The sequence below is a fragment of the Juglans regia genome, chromosome 5 (genome assembly GCF_001411555.2).
Source record: "Juglans regia cultivar Chandler chromosome 5, Walnut 2.0, whole genome shotgun sequence".
NCBI lineage: Eukaryota > Viridiplantae > Streptophyta > Magnoliopsida > Fagales > Juglandaceae > Juglans > Juglans regia.
The window spans coordinates 6,693,353-6,715,113 of NC_049905.1; the positions used below are offsets into that span (position 1 = coordinate 6,693,353).

General features: G+C 33.6%; 3 protein-coding genes and 1 non-coding gene across 4 annotated transcripts; 2 read left to right on the forward strand and 2 right to left on the reverse strand.

Annotated features, from left to right (window-relative positions):
• Window positions 1–2,346: 2,346 nt before the first annotated feature.
• On the forward strand, window positions 2,347–7,248 carry LOC108989849 (asparagine synthetase [glutamine-hydrolyzing] 1-like). The gene is made up of 13 exons (XM_018963609.2): window positions 2,347–2,536; window positions 3,142–3,280; window positions 3,442–3,537; window positions 3,666–3,807; window positions 3,906–4,096; window positions 4,369–4,530; window positions 5,392–5,472; window positions 5,571–5,792; window positions 5,892–6,026; window positions 6,135–6,215; window positions 6,296–6,382; window positions 6,496–6,603; window positions 6,711–7,248. The coding sequence occupies exons 1-13, from the start codon at window positions 2,457–2,459 to the stop codon at window positions 6,948–6,950; spliced, it is 1,764 nt and encodes a 587-aa protein (XP_018819154.1). The 5' UTR covers window positions 2,347–2,456; the 3' UTR covers window positions 6,951–7,248.
• Window positions 7,249–8,210: 962 nt separating this feature from the next.
• On the reverse strand, window positions 8,211–8,282 carry TRNAH-GUG. The gene has a single exon. It is a non-coding gene; the product is annotated as a tRNA-His (tRNA).
• A 267-nt stretch (window positions 8,283–8,549) lies between these two features.
• LOC108989852 (protein PMR5-like) lies at window positions 8,550–11,762 on the reverse strand. Its single transcript, XM_018963612.2, has 5 exons — window positions 11,289–11,762; window positions 11,020–11,191; window positions 9,946–10,124; window positions 9,664–9,822; window positions 8,550–9,065 (listed from the first exon to the last, which is right to left on the reverse strand). The coding sequence occupies exons 1-5, from the start codon at window positions 11,621–11,623 to the stop codon at window positions 8,717–8,719; spliced, it is 1,194 nt and encodes a 397-aa protein (XP_018819157.1). The 5' UTR covers window positions 11,624–11,762; the 3' UTR covers window positions 8,550–8,716.
• A 4,811-nt stretch (window positions 11,763–16,573) lies between these two features.
• Window positions 16,574–21,677, forward strand: LOC108989891 (xanthoxin dehydrogenase-like). The gene is made up of 2 exons (XM_018963655.2): window positions 16,574–16,725; window positions 20,654–21,677. The coding sequence occupies exons 1-2, from the start codon at window positions 16,634–16,636 to the stop codon at window positions 21,453–21,455; spliced, it is 894 nt and encodes a 297-aa protein (XP_018819200.1). The 5' UTR covers window positions 16,574–16,633; the 3' UTR covers window positions 21,456–21,677.
• The last annotated feature ends 84 nt before the right edge of the window (window positions 21,678–21,761 follow it).

Consider the following 21,761-nt stretch of genomic DNA (forward strand, 5'->3'; position numbering starts at 1 on the left):
TGAGTCTAGTCCTTATTTTTAGATATTATACTTGAATCAAGAATGGATACCACATTTGACGAAGATTCCTTCTTTACCACTCTATTGCAAAGTGGTGAACAAGGTATATCCAGTACCCTAATAACTAGTAGCCAAAAGAATATTGGACTCCAAGCAACACAATTGGAAGGTGAAAAAATGTCACCTAGTAAGAAAACGCAACGAAGTGTATCTTTCACCATAGAGGAGGACAATCTCCTCGTGTCGGCTTGGCTCAATATTAGCATGGATGCTATACGGGGGACAGATAAAAAATACTCTTAAATGTGGGAGAGAATTAATAATTTTTACAATGAGCATAACAAACCTAGCATGGCAAATTGTTCAAGGGGGTCATTGACCAATCGATGGTCGGTGATCCAAAAATGCACAAATAAATTTTGTGCTGCTGTGGCTCAAGTAGAATCTTTGCATCCAAGTGGTGCAACAGAGCAGGATAAGGTATGAGTTTCTAACTAAATTTCATTTTAAATTTTCTTGCTAAAATTATATTCTCACATTCTTGTTACATTCGCATATTTAGATTGAAAGAGCTAAAATCATGTATAGAGAGACTGAGAAGGCCACATACAACATGGAACATCGTTGGTGTCTATTGAGACACCAACCAAAATGGCAGCAACACGTGTCCATGTTGTCAACTAGAAGGAAACCACATGGGAAACGCCCTGCTATGGCGGAGTCGAGTCCACTAGGAGACGACACGATAGATGACAACGTAGAAGTCATTTTTGAGAGGCCTCCAGGGAAGAAGACTGAGAAAGAAAGGGAGAGAAAAAGGAAGGCTGCAGAATCTTACGATGCAGAATTTGTTGAGGCCTTAACGTGCATGACAAATGATTGAGCTGTTTTCATGTCTGAAAGAAGACAAACGACTAGTAAATTGGATGCTGATAGGGCTCGATTACTAGTGGAGAAAAAGAGGAGAAATGATACAGAGAATAGGAAGATCGATATAGAGATAATGAAGATGGATCTTACTGGCATGAATGGAATGCAACGAGAATATTTCTTGAATCTTCAAAAAGAGGTTTTTGAGAAATCAAGGAAGCAATTTTCATCTCCATCTCAATCTTCATCTTTTGAAGATGTGTAGCCTTTTGTTGGTGGGGAGTTTTGGGGTTGTAGCCTATACTATTTTATGATTTTTTGTTATTTTGGATCACAAATATGGGTGTGATGTTCATAGTTTTATATGTTAGTTACCACCCTATTCATTACTCTTATTTTGCATTAGTTGGTGATGATATTTGTGAGAATTGGCTTGGTTGCATTGAAGATCAATGAAATTATTTTGATAATATTGATATCGTATGATTAAATTTTGTTTATTGGATTGTGAAAATGAAAATGAATATGATTGTTGGAGATTATAGGAAGTTATGAAAATAGAATTAATTAAAAAATAAAAATTAATTATAAAAATAAAAAATAATAATATTTTATTATTATAAAGAGTGTGATGACTAATCTAATGTAGACTTTAAGTTTTGAATAGTTAGCTAAAAGTAAAAAAGTTACATATTCTTCAAAATTTGAAGAATAAAATAGCCAATCTAATGCCAATGCTCTTAGCATCTAAACACATTTAAATTCATCTTAAGTAGGTCTTACAAAACTCACTCAATTATTTCAACTCACTACTATTTATAAAAAATTCAAATCAATTCAATTCAATTCAGTTCAATATTTAAACGCAACTTAAGTGTTCCATTACTTGAGCTAAAGTAGTCTACGAAGGCCACGTCACAATCTGACTAAATATCAGGGTCCCACTATCTTAACAACTAACACGTATACAGTTAAAAATATGGTGATAATTTTCATTTTCAATTCGCACTACTAAACGGATGCTTCATATCAGTGTACAATTTAATGTGTATACTCGATGCACGATTTGATGTACAAACTGACTTACAAGAACACTTTCTTATTAATAATGAGAAGAGAGAGAGTGCTGACTTAGCAATTTTTTTTTTCTTTTTTCTTTTATATTTTTTTAATATATTTAAATATATTTAAAAAATAAAAAAATATATCAATATGTTTAAAATTATTTTTTTAATTACTAAGTAAATAAAAAAAAAATATTTTTTGACCAGCGATTAACTTGAGCGGTCAAAAGAGGGAGGCAAAATAGCTTTTCTCCTCGCGGATAAACCCAAAGAGAAGCTTTGGAAGTTCAGAAAATTGAAAACAACAGCGAACCACTATAAGACAGGGAACCGACGATTGAAACGGTGTCGTTTTAGGTCCACCCAATGGAGCTCATTTAACTTTAAATAGAAGTGGCCGCTGAGAAGCGGAGAACAGCTTGCTCCTTTCGTACCATAACACGGACGTGTTTTCTGATTTTCTCTTCCTCCTTGCTTCCAGTACTTCCAGGTTCTCTTTTCCCTTCAGTTTGACTCAAAATCATGTGTGGAATACTTGCTGTTCTTGGCTGCTCCGATGACTCTCTGGCCAAAAGGGTTCGCGTTCTCGAGCTTTCCCGCAGGCAATATATATTCCTTAACCATTCTCTCTTCTCTCTCTCTCTCTCTCTCTCTAGTTTATTTCCTTATCCCATCAAAACGTAAGTAAGCACAACAGAAAAAGCAGTAGGTTTGAGATCAATTCATTGATCTTTCTCCAACGTTTATTTCATAGTTTGGAGAAGAAACCATCATTATCCAATCTCTATATGCAGTGATTTTACTTTGTGGCCTGGGAGTAACATTTTCCCATCAATGTCTGATTCTGTCCATGTTGACGTTTGGTCCCACGTTTACGTTAACCTCAAAGAGAGTTAACTCGTTCCTCTTCAGGGGAAAGAAGTACGAGGACAAAATTACGAGGACAAATGAGATTAAAATATTGGAAGAATAAGCATCTTATCATGGTACGCATGTGGGTTGTAGGTCTTTGACATAACGCTACGGTTAATGGTGGTAATTATATAAGATAAGAAGAGAGAGTTTGATTTTATGTAACTAAACCAACCGGCCATTACTATATAAAATCAGCTCGGTTTAAAAATTTATGCCCAGGGGGAAAAGATAGATTTAATTATTTATATTATATATTAATGATTTAAATTGGTATCCATTTTGCCTTTTACAGATTGAAGCACCGTGGTCCAGATTGGAGCGGGCTGCACCAGCATGGGGATTGCTTTTTGTCCCACCAACGCTTGGCAATTGTTGATCCCGCTTCAGGTGATCAACCTCTGTTCAATGAGGATAAGTCAATTGTTGTCACGGTATGCGGTTCTTTCATTCAGTTTCAGGAGCTTTTACTTTTGTTTGCATAGGTAGTAGTGTTCAGGACAAGAAGATAACATCTGGTCTTAGTCCAAGAATGTTCTTAAACTAATTGTTATATTTGCAAAATTGACGGAGAAGTTTGTGATGAAAAACACAGGTGAATGGAGAGATTTATAATCATGAAGATCTGAGGAAGCATCTGTCGAATCACAAGTTTCGAACTGGCAGTGATTGTGAAGTTATTACCCACCTGGTGGGTCACCTTAGCATTTCTTTGTCACCAATTGAAATGAAGCTTGTTGATAAAAATTCCACATATGATAAAGAACAATTTGTTCTTGATTAATCAATGACTGATAGTATTGCTTAATCTCTGTGTAGTACGAAGAGTATGGGGAGAATTTTGTGGACATGTTGGACGGCGTGTTTACTTTTGTTTTATTGGATACCCGAGACAACAGTTTCATGGTAGCCCGTGATGCTATAGGGGTCAATTCCCTCTATATTGGTTGGGGTCTTGATGGTAATGTTATAGGGAGAATCCTGTTGTTTTTTAGTGCAGTCATGGCTATGAACTTGGTGTTGATAACTTGATAACCTTATTCTGTTTGTACTGATCAGGCTCCATTTGGATATCATCAGAGCTTAAAGGTTTAAATGATGAATGTGAACATTTTGAGAGCTTTCCTCCTGGTCACTTGTACTCGAGCAAACAAGCTGGACTTAGGCAATGGTACAATCCTCCTTGGTTTTCTGAGGCTATTCCATCAACCCCATATGATCCACTTGCGCTGAGACATGCTTTTGAAAGAGTGAGTTACTAAAACTCTTCACACCAACTGATCTGATACATTTTAAATGATTTTACTACAAGTCAAAAAATAAAAAGCCAATGCTAAAACTTAAGGCGAAGAATAATATTTATCTTTTCATTATTCAATGTAATCCTGTAAGCATCATGACAGAGTTCAAGACTTGGATTACAAAGCTTGAACTCAAAGAGACACTTTTAGATTACAAACCTCGAACTCATAGAGACATTCGTGATTTTTGCTCATGTGCTGAGTTTAATATTCATGTGCAGGCTGTAATCAAACGGCTGATGACCGACGTGCCTTTCGGTGTTCTGCTGTCTGGGGGCCTTGACTCATCTTTGGTTGCCTCCATCACTGCCCGCCATTTGGCCAGGACCAAAGCTGCAAGGCAATGGGGAGCACAACTCCACTCATTTTGTGTGGGCTTAGAGGTGAGTTCTAAATTTTCAGGAGAAACCAATTATACTGCAGCTGTTGGTGAAACTCCTTTTAACCTAAAACTAGTGTTTCTGATAAGCAGGGTTTGTTGGTTTTTCATGTTAGAAATGTTTGAATATTTGATGTAAAGTAAAAATAATATAAACCATTATCATTGTTCAATGTATCGGTTTAGTTATTTAGATTTAAATGAAAATATGTCTTGGTACTTGAACCGATGTATGCCTCTTAGGGATATGAGCCTTAACCGCTTCCCAACCAAACAAAGGATTGTGTTCTTTGGTGAATTGTAAATATTTTCAATGTATTCTCTAATATTTTAGAAGTTGTGACTTCTCAAAAGTACTTCTTCATTTAAGTTGTGATTTTTCACAAGTACTATTTCATTTATGTGAAGTGACTTTTCACATGTACCTTTTCATTTAAATAAGTTGTGACTTTTCACAAGTGTCATTTTATTTTAGTTGTGACTTTTCATAAGTGTCCTTTCATTCTCTATAAATAGGGAACCCCACCCACAAATTCATAAACTCCAAATTCTCTACAAAAATTAGATAAACACTTCCTTCTTCTTTTTGTCTTTCTTTCTTTGGGCTTTGGCTATTTTATATCGGGTTCAAGGATCTCCTTTTGTGTGCACCGACGAGGAGATTAACGGGAATCGACGTTGTTGTATTTTGGGAGTAGACTGTCAAGAAGCTTAGTGCATGTTTAATATTGGAGGCGGCGGAATCTATTCTAAGGAAAGCGTCTATCATAACGTGTCTCAACATCGGGTTCTCTCTTTCTAATTTATTTTTATTATTTTACATATTCTCTAGTTTACAAAGCATTTTAGAATATATTCCCAACAGGGTTCTCCAGATCTGAAGGCTGCAAAAGAAGTTGCAGAGTATTTGGGCACAGTTCATAATGAATTTCACTTTACCGTTCAGGTGATAAGATAAACTTAGTATTTTAAGCTCAAGAACTTGGCCTTGTTTTCATTATTATCCAAAAAAAAGTAAAATTTTTCATCTTTGTTTTGTGACAGGATGGGATTGATGCCATTGAAGAGGTTATCTACCATGTTGAAACCTATGATGTTACAACAATAAGAGCAAGTACGCCTATGTTTCTCATGGCACGTAAGATTAAATCGCTAGGAGTGAAGATGGTGATTTCTGGTGAAGGTTCTGATGAGATTTTTGGTGGGTATTTGTACTTCCATAAAGCACCCAACAAGGAAGAGTTCTACCGAGAAACATGCCGAAAGGTACCATAATCTTTCACTTCCTTAAAGCAAATACATTTCTGACACATGGGTTGAGGTTGTGATAGATTCTAGGTAACATTCTGTTCTTGCAATATGCAGATCAAGGCACTCCACAAGTATGATTGCCTTAGAGCCAATAAATCATCATTTGCATGGGGTTTGGAAGCTCGAGTCCCCTTTCTAGACAAGGAATTCATTAATATTGCCATGGACATTGATCCTCAGTACAAGATGGTATGGAGTTAAAGAAAGTGAATTTTCTTGGTCTTTTAGGTTGTCACCCAAAACCATTAAATTACCAAATCAAAAGGGTGGAATCTCACCATGCTTTTCATTCCTCAGATAAAAGGAGAAGAAGGACGCATTGAGAAATGGGTTCTGAGGAAGGCCTTCGATGATGAGGAGCATCCTTATCTGCCTAAGGTATTGCATAAGTTTGTTTTAAGCGTGCTTATCAGTAAGGTGACTGCATGGCTAACATGTCTTTGTTTGATACCCGGCAGCACATTTTGTACAGGCAGAAAGAACAATTCAGCGATGGAGTTGGCTATAGCTGGATTGATGGTCTCAAAGCCCATACTGCTCAGCATGTAATAATATTAAATTAATTTCTTTCTGTTTTGATTTCAATTGGAAGCTAAATGATGTTATATGACTGCCAAGACTGATGATGATTGGTGCTCAACTCATACTCTTATCTCAGGTGACTGAAAAGATGATGGTTAATGCTGCACGCATTTTCCCACACAACCCACCCACCACAAAAGAAGCCTACTACTACAGGACCATTTTTGAGAGGTTCTTCCCACAGGTGATCAAATCAAGTCTAATTTAACCAGCAGACATTAATCATCAATGACACTGAGAATTAAGAAATAACTTGGTCTGCTTACTTCCCACTACTATTTGGTTTTGTAGAACTCAGCCAGGCTTAGTGTCCCCGGTGGAGCGAGTGTAGCCTGCAGCACAGCTAAAGCTGTTGAGTGGGATGCTTCATGGTCCAACAATCTCGATCCTTCAGGCAGGGCTGCTTTAGGAGTCCATCTTTCTGCTTATGACAGGCAGGTCTCCTCAGTCAGCCCTAGCATACCAGAGATTATCGATAATGTACATCTGAAAATGGAAGTTAACCATCTGGGAGTTGCGATCCAAAGCTAGTAGGGCTATGGAGGAATATATAATGTTAAGAAAGAACAATTATGGTGTTCTAAAGATGATGTATCATCGATATATATATATATATATATTGTTCTTTTCCTTATAAATAGTTTTCAAGACTGTTATCAATGTATTTGAGATATTTTAAGCAGAAAAATGGAAAACCTTCCTTCTTTATTTCCACTTGCTAAGGTAGATGGTAATTTATGTTGGAGCTTTTCAGGAAGAAGGATCTCCACCTTCAAATACTATTTGAAGTCTGATATGATTGGCAATGCTGATAACCAATTGGCAAAAACGGTTTATAGAAGGATTCCTATGTATATGCTTTAGTCCAATTGCCAAGGTAAGCAGAAAGACCTAATCAAAAAGCCCCTGCAACAAAGGGAAAAAAAAAAAAAAAAAAACAAACCTAGTTACACTTGTTCTATATTACATTACTCTGCTAGTAAAAAAATGTTGTTACCATCTTGAAGCTACCATCTTGAAGCTACGGGTGGGAATTCATGTTTGCGGATCATATTCGTGTCGAGTTAAGTCATGAACATTTGACTATGTAAGTCAATCTGAATACGATTCATTCAGCTAAACGGGTCATATCTTCAAACCCTAACATGACCTATTTTAACAATGAGTTGTATCGTGTTATCTGTTTTGACTCGTTTAATAGTTAATTAGAAATTGGTCAACACAACACGATTCATTTTAACCCGTTTCATGTAATTTAGTTGAACTAACACGCATAACCCATTTGGCTTAATCAACATAATTTCACATAAAATTAAAATCTATATTTATTAGTAGCTACAATATCTATAAAAAAAACTACTTACTAAAAAAAAATATCAATATTTTTCAGATTTTAACTTATAATAAAACCAATATTACAAACCCAACAATAACTAATATGAACATAGGTCCAAAATTACAATCTCGCTAATAACAACAAAAATATATTGAGAAATATCAATATTACAATCTAATAATAATAAAATTATAATTTTGAAATAAATTTAAATGAGTTATTGTGGGTTAAACATGTTGACCCGTTTATAAATCGTGTCTTAACGAGTCAAGATAATCTATTTTGACCTGAACCCATTTATTTCAAATCTAAATCTACTAATTTTATATTGTGTTCGTATTGAATTTAAGGATCGTATCATATATTGGCACGCTTTGAGACCCCAAAGAGCTGATGCATGCTGCTTTCTTGAAGTTGTTTGTGTAAGTAAGAAACTAAAAGAAAAAAAGCAAAACTGTGGCTGCTGGGATTCGAGCCCAGGTCTCCACGGCCACAACGTGGAATTCTTACCACTAAACTACAGCCACTTCTGTGCCTACTCTTGCTAGAGAAAAAAATAACGAGACTATTCTATAATCAGAAGCAAAGAGAATAAATGGGGTTGGATCTTGACAAAAAGCTGATCCGACTCATCTAAGCATAATTTATGGAACATCGATCAATTTCTTTGATAAAACAGAGGAGTTTATAAAGTTGGGACAGTGATTTTTAAAATTTTTCGATTCTGTCGTAATTTATTTTTATTTTATCGTGAGATGCATTCCCTGGGCATGAGATTGTGAAGCCAAAAATCAATACTGGCATGCACCTGCAACTCATCAAAATCATAATCTTCATGAATGAAGTCATCCATATTGTATAGCCTTAAATGCAAATTGAAGCTAAGAAAGGGGAGATTTTGCTTCTCTATATCAGTTGTATCATAAAAATTAAATGCCATAGCCTAATAGCAAACACGTGCTTAGAAGAACAAAGCAGTATATAACAATTGGTTCCATGTATCAGGCAATCCAGGAAGGCACCAATGGCTACAATCTGCAGACCGAGCCGGGTTGGCTCGTTGCTCGGGGCTCAAGTCGCCGCTATAGATGGAAGGGTGGCCGTCTTTCCTCAGCTCCGACAGCATGGTTATGTCCAGCAAGTATGCAGGGTATTGCATGTCCCTAAGCACACTGTCCACCACCCTCATTTGTTCAGGGTATATACCCCCATAAGATGTTCCACTAATTGGTGCCGTTTCTCCATAACAATTCCTTGTTGTTGTTGTTGTTGATGTTGTTGTTGCAGCACCCAAATTCCATTCACTTGTGCTGTCAAAGTCATTCAACCACACGGCAGATGTCGAATTAGCTGAGCAGCAACATTGGGGAACCGAACAACTTTTACTAGTAGAATTTATGAAGCAAAAAGAAGTAGAACTAATTCAATATAGATAATGACCATCATCACTTTTGTGTATCGACCCCTAACCTAATGTAAGCACAGCCTCGTTTGGATTCAAAACTTACCTTAACTCATCTCATCATTACAACTTTCTCAAATTCTTATACTAAATATAATAAACAATTCAATTTTTTCAAATCTCAAAATAATAATAATATTAAAAATAATATTCTAAAAATATTTTATTCAACTCATCTCTAAATCCAAACGATGCTCTCGAGAGTTCTACTCCTTACAAGTCATTGTATAAACACATCACTTGACAACGGCTAGATTAGAGGCCTGCTACTAATCTAGTAATTTAGCTATAAACAACCGCTACCTTATAAACAACTCATACTGCAGCGAATTTTTGGTGCTTGGAGATAGCAGCTGAGCAATCCAACACACATTAATGAAGCCTAGAATTCCACTCAACACATTTATGAGAGAGAGAGAGAGAGAGAGAGAGAGAGAGAGTCTCACTCGTAGTGTGTGGGAGAGATGGACTGAAAGAAGACTTGGGTTCTGGTGCTGTCAATGTTGGTGTCTACCCAATTGGCCCATGTTTTAAGTGCCATGTCCAAAGCAGCCAAGCGATCCATGTCTTGGTAATATTTCCCTCCTGATTCCATGTAATCCCACCTGCAAAGTATCACCTCATAACCTTCAATTAAACTAATTAAACCCTTGAATATACATGTCATGATATACAGATACAATTGCAGAAATTTGTTTCAAGTTCAAACAAGGGCAAGAATCACCAACCCTTGGAGGGACCCTGTGTGGCTCCACCAGTGACCGGTGTTGAACGACAGCACATCAACGCCCCGCCACATGTTGCCGTTGCCGGAGATTTTCTCCAGCTTTAGAACTCTCTTTCCATGTTCCATCTCTATGTCAACCAGATATGGAGCTCGGTAAAATGATATGGTCAAACTGTAGTCCTGCAATAATGTTGTAGCAAAACCAGATTATGGTTGATTTCATAGACTACACTTTTGGGCTAAATAAGGACCTGAGGGGCGGGGGGAGCGAGAGGAAACGCCTAGTATGTTGCAGTTGTTGCATTATTTCAAAAATTCCCTTCAATTTGATTTTGACTTATTTTTACGTTTCTTTAATGTGACAAACGAACTTTTATAGTTTATAAGAAAATGAGTTTTACAATATAAAATTAGAATATAAGAGTAAACACACAATAATAATGTCATTCAGTGTGAAGCATTGACCACACGTCACTTGCATCGTCGCACAAGTGACGAAACTAGTTTAATTTAAACAAAATGATATACTTTTTTATATTTTTTACAGTTATTTATAACTATCAAAGACAGTTATTTCACAACTTTCTGATAAAATTTTTTTTATTTAAATTTAAATGAAACTATTTATTCTAAAATTAGTGTTCAGAATTTATAATTTGCAAATTATATAAACAATATTGTATTACGAGGATAAAACTCAATTTTATGAGTAAGACGCAATATTTTTCTAAGAGACATATTAAGCATCCCCTCACCGTTTGCTATATTGTTTGTTTACAGCAGTTCGCATCAACTTGCCGAAGACAATGCCGACAGCTTTTTTGGTCCCCCAAGAAATTTTACCGACTGGTTGTTTGGCCTATATGAGGTCGGTATCGTCTCTCTCTAGCTTTAATTCAAGGATTCGTGAGTCGTGACGAAAATGATGACTCGTGGGCCATGGCCAGCAGAAAATCATACGTTATTTTTTCTTTTTTACTTTATTTCTTGATATTTATCAAAGTTCAAAAAGTAAATGATAATGAAGTTGAAAAATTATTCAAACAAAACAGAGAGGAGCAATACTGAGACTGACCAAGAACTTGAAGGTTGAGAGAGGGTCGCCTCTGAAGATTTCTGTTGGGATTGTGGGAGCTGCAGCTGAAACCATGCAAATCAAAGACTCCCATTGATTCCGTCCAAGTGAGTCACCCACAAACATCACTGTCTTCCCTCTCATTTTCAGCAAAAATTCATACCCATTGAATCTACCATGAATATGCTACAACAACAGTCATAAAGAATGTACAACAATGGAAACACCAATCATCCCTTTGTTACTTGAAAAAGTTATAGTTTTTTTACCTTGGAAGCTCACAGTTGAGGGGCTGCCATCGATATTTGAGGTAATCGGAGTCCGGCCGACCGTACATTTGGCAGTTGAACTCGGGGTCTATGATTGGACAGTTAGAAGATTGGTATATTGGGTATGTGTCATCACGAACCCAGGTGCCAGCAAACAATGCACAATTGCTTTGGTTGGCTTGGATCATGGGTCGTATTTGGTGATTGTGGTTATGGTGGTTTTTGAGGCGGAATAGGAGAGCCGAGAAAGCTAGATGGGGTTGAACCAAAAGTAGACATAGAATGGTTAAACATGACACAAAAAGACAGCAAGAATTTCGACGGGAAAGAGCCATTATGGAGGCTATTTGGCAGGGATGGGAAAGCAAACCAAAAAGAGAGAGGGAGAGAGGTACCGCTTGCTATAAAAAGGCCAGGAGAGATGGAAAGCTCTATTCGTTTTAATAAAATTAATAGATATTTCCCATGCACCAATGGCTTAACTCCACTCTTTTACCTTCCTAGTTGGATGTTTGAACTGATCACAGAGACTCTGGTTCTTCCCAATCGGGGGGGAATGGGTTAATTTGTCTTGAAGTGTTTCGAATTGATCAATGCATTATAGGGGAACTTTTACTCATTTGTTCACTCATTCACTTTGGGGTTTCTACATATACCTACAAATAACAGAGGAGAATCTGGAGCAATGAACTTTTTTACTGCACAAGTCATGGTAGCCTTAAACAATCTTACCATTAGGGAGTCCCACTTAACGGCTTGCATTCATATCAACATTAGTACAACTGAACAACTTAAAATAATGAGTAATCGTTGTATCCCTTAATGCTTCATTAGTTATAATTGTTGAGAAATAATCTCATATTATCTATGGATAATGTCTTAGATATATTTATAAAAAATGAATAATTCTCTCTTATAAAATCAATTTTATGATATGGGTTAGGTTTATAAATTTTTTTTATGATATCAGAGCCTGTTACAAGACGAATAGACTGACACTACTTATCTCAGGATAAAGACTTAGAAAAATATTGGTCTGCATGTGAGGGAGGACATTGATGAATAATCTCACATTATATATAGATAAGATCTTGAACATATTTATAAAAAATAAGTAATCTTTTTTTATAAAATTAATTTTATAAAATAAATTAGACTTATGAATTTATTGAAGAAGAGGTTTAAATAAGATACCCAATTTGAATCTGGTTTTACTTTTACTTACATCAATGAGGGTAGATATTTTCTTGGAAAAGTGAAACAGTGTTGAGCCAAAAGGTCAAGAAACCAGACCACGAGGCACGAAGGGGAAGCCAGTTGGGAGATGGGGCCAAGGATGTTGACCCTTGTTAGAGCTATGGTTGGGTGAGTTCATGACAATTTTGTAATCTATCTTCCTTGTACGACTAAGAAAGATTAATGCATTTTGTAGATTTCACAACAGTTAAAACTGTCAAACCTCAAGATTACGTATACTCGGGTCCTTGAAATTATATCTATATCTATTCAAATTGTAAAAATAATTAGAATAAAAAAAGTTATCAAGGAATTATGATCCATTGTTTAGGGCCTAAGAGTTTGATTCCTAAATCCTAACACTCATCAAGCACGAAAAGGAGGCAAAAGAAGAATACTTGCTGCATCAGCAGGTTTTTTTCTTTCCCCCTTTCTATCAGTAAAGGCAATTGCTCAAAGCAAATGTTCTTTGCTTTCCTTCACCCACATACATAGAACATCATTCTCTGTCCCTCTTCTTTTGAATAAACCCTGGTGGAAGTATTGCATCATCGTCGTCATCAACCTCCAATGATACAAATTTGGGGTGCTCCTTTTGCAGTCTCTAGATGAATCCCTGTAAATTCATGACAGGATTGTGAAGAAATACCCTAAGTTCAGATTCAAACCCCCATACAGTCAGTCAAAGATAATTGCTATGATTGAGAGTCCCTAAACTTGATGGGTTCAAATTTAAAAAGAGCCTTCTCCACAAAACAATGATGGTGGGTATATTAAAGAAGAATAATGTTAAATTGTCTTTCTCATTTTGTTTTTTCATTTTGATCGTCCATGTGTTTAATTTTTTTTACTTATTTATTAAAAAAATAATTATTAATATATTGATATATTTTTTTTATTTTTTAAAAATATAAAAAAAAAAATGAATTTCACCTAGACGCCGCCTAGGATCACTCATTAAAGAGACACTACGTGCATCGCTTTAAAGCTTATCATGATTTGATTGAGGAGAAAAAGAGAGTTTTTTATGTGATGAGTTCTTTCATTCGATCATTTTTCTGTGGAAAATAATTTTTTTTTTCATTATTCTCGAGTCAATATATATAATATACTTAAGAAAATGTTATATAATTTGATTCAAATGATAAATTTTATAAATTAAATTTTAATATTTAAGTGATGTGTATAGTATATTTTACACATCAGTTTAAAAATAAAACAACTCTTATTTTACCGTGGATACGAAAGAGGTTCATGTGCATGTATAATTCGTAGTCACCATAAGTTGTTACAAAATTGGATTATTTGAATTATATTATTTTTTAACATTTTTTTTTCATGTGTTGGTTAAAGGCCACCTTAATAAATGAAGTTAATATATGAAATATTTAATTAAATTAGAAACGAAGACTTCATGATCTCTAATATATGAGATAATACTTTTAATTCTTTCAGTTTTTTTCTTGAATTAATTTTTTTTTAAAATAACTGTGAATTAGTTGTAAATCTCTCACAAATGAAGAGAATAAGGCTTATTTAGGATATATATCTTGGTAGTTGGTAGTGAAATAATTTATGAATAATAGTAAAATAATTTGAGTTAAGATGTTTTATTAAAATTAAAAAATATTTTAGATTTGAGCAATAGTTAAGAAAAAAATATCTAAAATACCTTGTTGCACAAACAATACCTAAAACAATACCTTACATGTTTCCCGAGGTTGAGAAGCATCGGATTTCTTATATCAACATTAGCTATCTCATGCATATGAGAAATGATATTTATAGTCATAAAGTGTACAAGTATCGCACACTCTTTTTAAAAAAAGTAAGTAAATATAGAACTCACCAGGAGCGGAACTAGGATTTGGTGCTTGAGCCTTGGGGGGCGATTAGCAAAGTATGTCGTATGTAGGGGTGACTAGTAACGGACATTTAATGTAGCAAAATGTGTATCCAACATTTAACATTAAACATATAAGGTTGTTATTTAGAGACAAACTAAATTATTAAAACCACGCTTCTAAACCTTTGACTTGAACTCCATTGGACTTAAGTGAATGATAAAAATTAAAATATAAATAACCATTTAAGATTTTTTTGAAGCAAATAATAAAAATTCAGTAAACAAAGATAAACTTTTTTGTTGAATCTAAAATTGAATATTGTAAAGTCTCTATAATATAGGTAGAAATAACAATGTGAGATTTATTACCTTCACTCCTAATTATTAACTCGATGTTAGTATATATGTACTTGCTAACAAAACTAATCCAAATAAGCTAGCTAATGGAAGACTTCAAATGAAAAGTATAAATAAATAGGAAAAATTAGGTTGTAAATTTACCAAATAGCTTATAAAAAGAGATCAATATATTTTTTTGCCTCTTATGAGATGTGAAAACAAAATGAGAATGTGATATTTTATTAATGACAAAAAATAGGTGTAAGTATGAAAAAAGTGTTGAAAAACTAAAAGAAACTTAGAGAACTAAATACTAAGTGAGATTTTTTTTTGATACATTTGTTATGAGATGTGAAAACAAAATGAGAATTTGAGATTTTACTAATGACAAAAAAAAGGTGTAAGTATGAAAAAAGTGTTGAAAAACTAAAAGAAATCTAGAGAACTAAATACTAAGTGAGATTTTTTTTTTGATACATTTGAGGAGGGGGTTTCGAATCCAATACCTCTATTTTTGAGGCTGAGGTTTATGCCAATCAGGCCACAAGCTTTTAGTATACTAAGTAAGATTTTTGAAATTTTTTTTTTTATTTGGGGGTGGGGGGAATTATTTTTATATTAAGATAGCTTTAAAAAAACCATCTACTAAAGCATGTTTTTGAAAATTTTTGGAAGGGGCAATCAACGTAAGTCCGCCCTTGGGACTCACAATGGTAGATATCACCTTTTTTCAAAAGGAGTGCGTGACGTTTATATAATATAATTTATAACTATATCTAACATTACTATATGCATATTAGTAGACCATAATTCATAATTTGATCCCATGTGGTCAAGAAATTAGAAAAAAATATTTTTCAAAATAAGTTCGTGACGCTTATATAATTTATGACTGTATCTAACATTATTATATATATATATATATATATATATATTAGTGGATCATAATTCATAATCTGATCCCACGTGGTCAAGAAATTAGAAAAAAACATTTCCCATTAGAAGTGGGACCTTCGATATTACAATCAATTTTCTTGCTCGGTAAGTTGACCTTCTGTATTATTGTACTTTAATAACTAAATTTACTAAAAGGCTAGTTCACTAGAAAATAATTATTTAGGGATATTTAAAAATCAAACAAATAGGATATGAATATCTATAAAAAAAAAAAAATAGGGTGTGAATTCCAAATATAGAGTAGCTTGAGCGCATTGCAACCATTGAGAGAACCTAAAACAATCTACAAAGGAAAGGTATACTAGTAAAATTAGATATAGTTTTAAGGTATATTTTAAAAAGAAGTAAGATTTATTATTAAAAAAATAATTTTTTATGTAAAACATATATTTATTTACTATTAAAAAAAGTGTGCCAAACTTGCACGAAAATTATAAATATCATTTCTTAAACTAATTAATAATAAAAAGAAAAAAAAAATCTCCTGATTTCAATCAACAAACATAAAGTATTTTTTTGGATAACGTACTGCATTTAAAAAGCAAAAAAATGCAATAGCAAGCGAAATTGGCTCTATGAAGTTATGGATAATTTGTTTTTAAATAAAACGATTTTATCTATATTATAAAATTAAAGAAAATGATTTATACAGTTTTAAAATATATAAATTTCGTATATTTTATTTTAAAAAAAAAGAAAAATCTGAGATACACATAAAAATATTATTCATATTATATATATATATATATATATTTTTTTAAAGAGAATACGTGAGATTTGGGATCGTTTGAATAGATAGATGAGATAGAATATTTTAATTTCATTTTATCTCAATTCATCTTTAAAATAAACGTGGGCTGGATCAAAATCAAATAGCAATTATTTGGAAGAATCGTAGCCGCAAGTTAGGAAGAATTATTGGCAGAGGAAACAGGATAATAATATTTTAAAAAAAAGAGAGAGAAAGATGGAAGAACAATCTCAACAGAGGGAGGGAGAGGGAGTTGAGTCTTGTCCACAGTCAGCTATGGCACGCGAGTCTTCACTTCTAAGCCAAAGGTAACCCACAACAACACAGCAGCCTTTCTCTTCGACTTCGATCTTTAGACCAACAAGATCAAACATTCCACTTTCTTGTTCTTTCTTTCGTTTCTTACTTGTTTTGTTGTGACTGAATCCTTTTTCTTTTACTATCCAAACTGATTTATGGTGTTATGTCTAGTTGTCTTTAGACCTGGGTTTCCATTAGATCCAGTTGTTTTGTTGTGACTCATTTATGTAGGTTCACCACTTTTTTAATAGAAATCTTAGCACCACCTTGGTTTTGATTTCATCCTGGGTTTACGAAGTTTTCAGAGTGAAAAAGAAAATAGTGATAAGGATGCCGGTAACAGCCGGATGGACATTTCTCTCTTTCTCTCTCTCTTAGATTTTCCAAATGCTTGAGGGCTTGAGGTAGGCTATTTTAAAATATATTATATGTTGAGCTGAATTAAGTTCTTTATGAATAGTAGTAAGTTGAGATGGTAGAGTGATTTTGTGAGATCTACTTAAGATGAGTTTAAATGTGTTTAGATGTTAAGATAAATTTATATGTATTTATAGAAAGTTGAAAAAGGTTGTGAGTTTCATGTGTAAAGAAGTGTTGAATTGAAAAAAATTATGGGTCTCACGTGTAAAGAGGTCTTGAGTTTATATGAGTTTAGTAATTTGAGAGTTAGATATTTAGATGTTAGACTTAGTTTAAAATTAGATTGAACTGAAATGACCTCAGATGAGTTTAACAACCAAAAGGGGCCTTAGGGTACATTTGGGTAACAATATGACATAGTCGGTGAACTCCGACTCCGATTCCAACTTGTCGGAGCGGAGTCGGATTTGGACTTTTTTGGACTTATTTTTTTTAGTTTCATATTTAGCCCATATTTAAAAAATAATTTTTTTTGCTTTCAAATTTTAGTTTTCCAAAAATTAAAAAATAAAACTAAACTATTCACTGCTAATTTTCTTCTATACTAATTATCTAACTTATTTTTATAGTAGACTTATACTATAGTGTCTAAATACATTTTATCATACTATAGTATTATATATTATTTTAGTGTCTAATTACATGTGATTATACTATAGTATTATGTGTTATTAACTTTTTATATTAGATTTATTTCTATATTAGTGTCTAACTTATTTCTATGCTAAACTTATATTATAGTGTCTCATTACATGTTGTTATACTATAGCATTACATGTTATTATATTATACTAGTGTCTAACTTATTTATAACTTACTTCTACACTAGACTTATTTCTAGTGTCTAATTACATGTCATTATACTTTAGTAAATTAGTATTATGTGTTTTTAACTTATACTAGATTTATTAGTTATTTCTATACTAGTGTCTAATTTATTTCTATACAAGACTTATACTATAGTATCTAATTATATGTTATTATACATTAGTGTTTCATATTACTATACTAATGTCTAACTTATTTCTAACTTAATCATATACTTGACTTTTTAGTTTCTAAATACATGTTATTATACTTTAGTAATTTAGTATTTTGTGTTATTAACTTATTATACTAGGCTTATTTCAATATTAGTGTCTAACTTATTTCTATATTTGATTATGTATTGTTTTTAATATTATGATGTTTACATATACTAAGCTATTATTAATTTATTTACATTATAATATAAGTATATTATTTTATAATAATTAGCTCATACTAGTATATTATTAAATTTAACTATATAAGTTCTAGTTATATAACAATATAAATATACTAGTATATATGATAAATATATAAATATATATTTTTACAATATATGTACAATATTGGAGTCGGATTCGGAGGGTAAAGTCGAAGTCAGATTGGATCAGAGACACCATCGACTCCGATTGAAAAATTAAAAAAAATCCGACTCCGACTCATTTTTTTCGGAGTCGGATTTTCGAATTTTTGCTCAATCCTAGGTAACGAGATGAGATGAGAAATTCTCAAAACTTCTCACAATTTCTTTTCTAAATATCACTTAAACACAAAACACTTTTCAATTTCAAATCTTCAACTTTTACAAATTAAAAAAAAAAAAAACATAAAAATTACTAAAATTTTTTCAAACTTTAAAACAAAAATAATATTAAAAAATCATATTTAAACAGTTTTTTTTTTTATCTTCATAATATTTTTATTCATCTTTTACTCTTTCATTTTTCAAAACCCAACAAAATATCTTAACCTATCCCTGTTTGGATGTTGAGATGAGATGAGAAATCTTTCAACATCCAAACACCATGCAAAACAAACATTTTTCAATTTCAAATCTTCAATTTTTTCATCTAATCATTATCTAGTCATTACAAATTTTCAAATTTTCAAACAAAAGACAAAAAACAATTCAACTTTTTTAAATCTGAAAATAATTTTTTTTTATAAGTAAATCTCAAAACAAAAATAAGATTAAAAAAGTATATTCTAAAAATATTTTAAATTTATACTATTTTTAGTTAACTTTTTTTCTCTCATTTCTCAAAATCCCATAAAACATCTTAACTCAAACAATTTCACTACTATTCACATATTTTTCATCTCATCTCAACATTCAAACGAGGCCTTAGACTATTTCACCACTATTGAAAGACTATTTCACTACTATTTACAGAATTCTAAGATACTTCAAGTCCAAACGAGCCTTTAGGCTGCATTTGGTTACCGAACTCAGCTGAGCTCATTCTAATTTTAAGTTAAGTCTAACATACAAACACCCAACTTTCAAATTACTAAACTCATCTCAACTTAAAATATTTTTACACGTGGGACCCATAATCTTTTTCAACTTTTATAAGTGGGACTCACAACATTTTTCAATCTTCCATAAAAAGTATTAAATTCATCTTAACATCCAAACACACTTTAAACTCAGTTTAGATAGACTCTACATAACTCCCTCCACTACTCAACTCACTACTATTTATAAAGAACTCAACTCAGTTGAACTCAACTCAACATCCAAACGCAATCTTAATCTTGGCGGGGCAGATAAACCTAGTTCCTTTATAACACGCATGGATGTATTTATATTCTATTAAGTATAACCAAGTCTGACAATGGTTGCTGTTTTGGTGTGTGTTAAGTGTTATGACTTCTAGCTTCAGATTTCTGAGTATATCCCTCATTAGTGTCAATTTTCTGAGTACTGCCAAGCATTTCTTGCTTTCTCACTAATGGTGACTAATTTTCAGATAGACACTTTGTCACGAATTTGTAGTATTTCAGTACGCCTAACTATATACAATTGTCTCTATTGGCTGTTCGGCTTTCCAAGAGACTAGAGTTTTTCTCCCCAGACCTTAAGCTTTAATCGTCATTTGGATATCACAATTTCCATGGCAAGACAGTAATAATTTCCAGAATTTGCCACACAGGAGTGTCTGATAGTAAATATGAATGATCTATATGTGAAATCACCACGTATTCCAAAAGTTTAAGCTGATGAGAAGATGTAGATTTTTATTTATTATTTGTATTATATTCTTAACTCTCCCCATCACGTGTGGGCCAGTATCTTCCTCAATAAATAGGCCCAACACGTAGAATATTTAATCATATGGGTAGAGTGTAGAGTCAGGGTTCGAACTCAGGACCTCTGCTCTGATACCATGTAAAAACACTCACTTCTCTCCATAAAAGACCTGATAAGAGGAGTGAGGTAACCCTTATAAAGCACAGGATGAGTTTGTTTATAAACCATGTGGGACTTCTCAGCACTATAATCTCAGTAATTCTTCGAGAAAGCCACAACATTTCTAGAAATAAAGTGGATTAAGTAGTTTCTCTAAAATTGCTTCATTTTGATATGTTTTATCTTTTGTACTTTACCATGTGTAAGAGAATTCTGTGGAATTCATAACGCAATAAGATTTGTTAATAAGATCAATACTTCAATCCCCCCCCTCCTCTGCCCCTCCTCCCTTTCAGATTATTGGGGAAAGTGGCATTGGTCACTGGTGGAGCCATTGGTATTGGAGAGAGCATTGTGCAGCTATTCCACAAACATGGTGCAAAGGTTTGTATAGCTGACGTGCAGGACGACCTTGGCCAGCATGTATGTGATGCCCTGGGTGGTGAGCCAAACACATGTTATGTGCATTGCGATGTCACCAAAGAAGACGGTGTTTGCCATGCAGTGGACTTCACTGTCAGTAAATTTGGCACACTTGATATCATGGTCAACAATGCTGGTTTATTAGGCTCACAATGTCCTGATATCCGCAACGCAGACATGTCAGAATTCGAGAAGATATTTGATGTAAACGTGAAGGGAGTTTTCCTTGGAATGAAACATGCAGCTCGGATAATGATCCCACTAAAGAAGGGCTCAATAATCTCTCTGTGCAGTGTATCAAGTGCCATAGGGGCTGTAGGTCCACATGCCTACACAGGGTCCAAGCATGCTGTTTTGGGGCTCACCAAGAATGTTGCAGCTGAGTTGGGGCAATATGGGATTCGTGTCAACTGTGTTTCGCCTTACGGGATTCCGACAGGGTTGGCTTTAAGCTACTTGCCGGAGGAGGAGAGAACTAATGAGGATGCCATTGCCGGTTTTCGTGCTTTTGTCGGGATGAATGCTAACTTGCAGGGGGTGGAATTGACTGCTGATGATGTGGCTAATGCCGTGCTCTTCTTAGCAAGTGAGGAAGCAAGGTATGTAAGTGGGGCTAATCTAATGGTTGATGGGGGTTTCACTTGCACAAATCACTCACTTCGGGTCTTTAGATGATCAGATATGTACTCATATACTATCCAAATGTGAATAAGTGGGATATGTACTCAGCTAGTGCCCACATTAACATCCTCCTCAACAAGTGGGAAAAATTATTATCACTCATATACTATTTCTAAGACAATGTAGCATCTACCTTGGCATCTCCCTCGGTATGATACTTACAATTAAGATCGAAAACAGGTTGAAATGTTATTTACTAAACATTCTTCTGAATCATCTCGCTTCTATATCGTATTGTGTTGATATGATGTTATTTATCAATCATAATTTAATAAAAGTTTATAAGATGGTTAATAAGTA

What these genes read in the sequence shown, in the direction of transcription:
- LOC108989849 (XM_018963609.2), top strand. Translation starts at nt 2,457, where the DNA reads ATGTGTGGAATACTTGCTGTTCTTGGCTGCTCCGATGACTCTCTGGCC. An exon ending in ATAAGTCAATTGTTGTCACG is followed by an intron (nt 3,281 to 3,441) that starts GTATGCGGTTCT and finishes TGAAAAACACAG; the next exon opens with GTGAATGGAGAGATTTATAA. An exon ending in AGCATCCTTATCTGCCTAAG is followed by an intron (nt 6,216 to 6,295) that starts GTATTGCATAAG and finishes GATACCCGGCAG; the next exon opens with CACATTTTGTACAGGCAGAA.
- LOC108989852 (XM_018963612.2), bottom strand. Translation starts at nt 11,623, where the DNA reads ATGGCTCTTTCCCGTCGAAATTCTTGCTGTCTTTTTGTGTCATGTTTA. An exon ending in CTCAACTGTGAGCTTCCAAG is followed by an intron (nt 11,192 to 11,288) that starts GTAAAAAAACTA and finishes TATTCATGGTAG; the next exon opens with ATTCAATGGGTATGAATTTT. An exon ending in ATCTCTCCCACACACTACGA is followed by an intron (nt 9,066 to 9,663) that starts GTGAGACTCTCT and finishes TGACTTTGACAG; the next exon opens with CACAAGTGAATGGAATTTGG.
- LOC108989891 (XM_018963655.2), top strand. Translation starts at nt 16,634, where the DNA reads ATGGAAGAACAATCTCAACAGAGGGAGGGAGAGGGAGTTGAGTCTTGT. An exon ending in TCTTCACTTCTAAGCCAAAG is followed by an intron (nt 16,726 to 20,653) that starts GTAACCCACAAC and finishes CCTCCCTTTCAG; the next exon opens with ATTATTGGGGAAAGTGGCAT.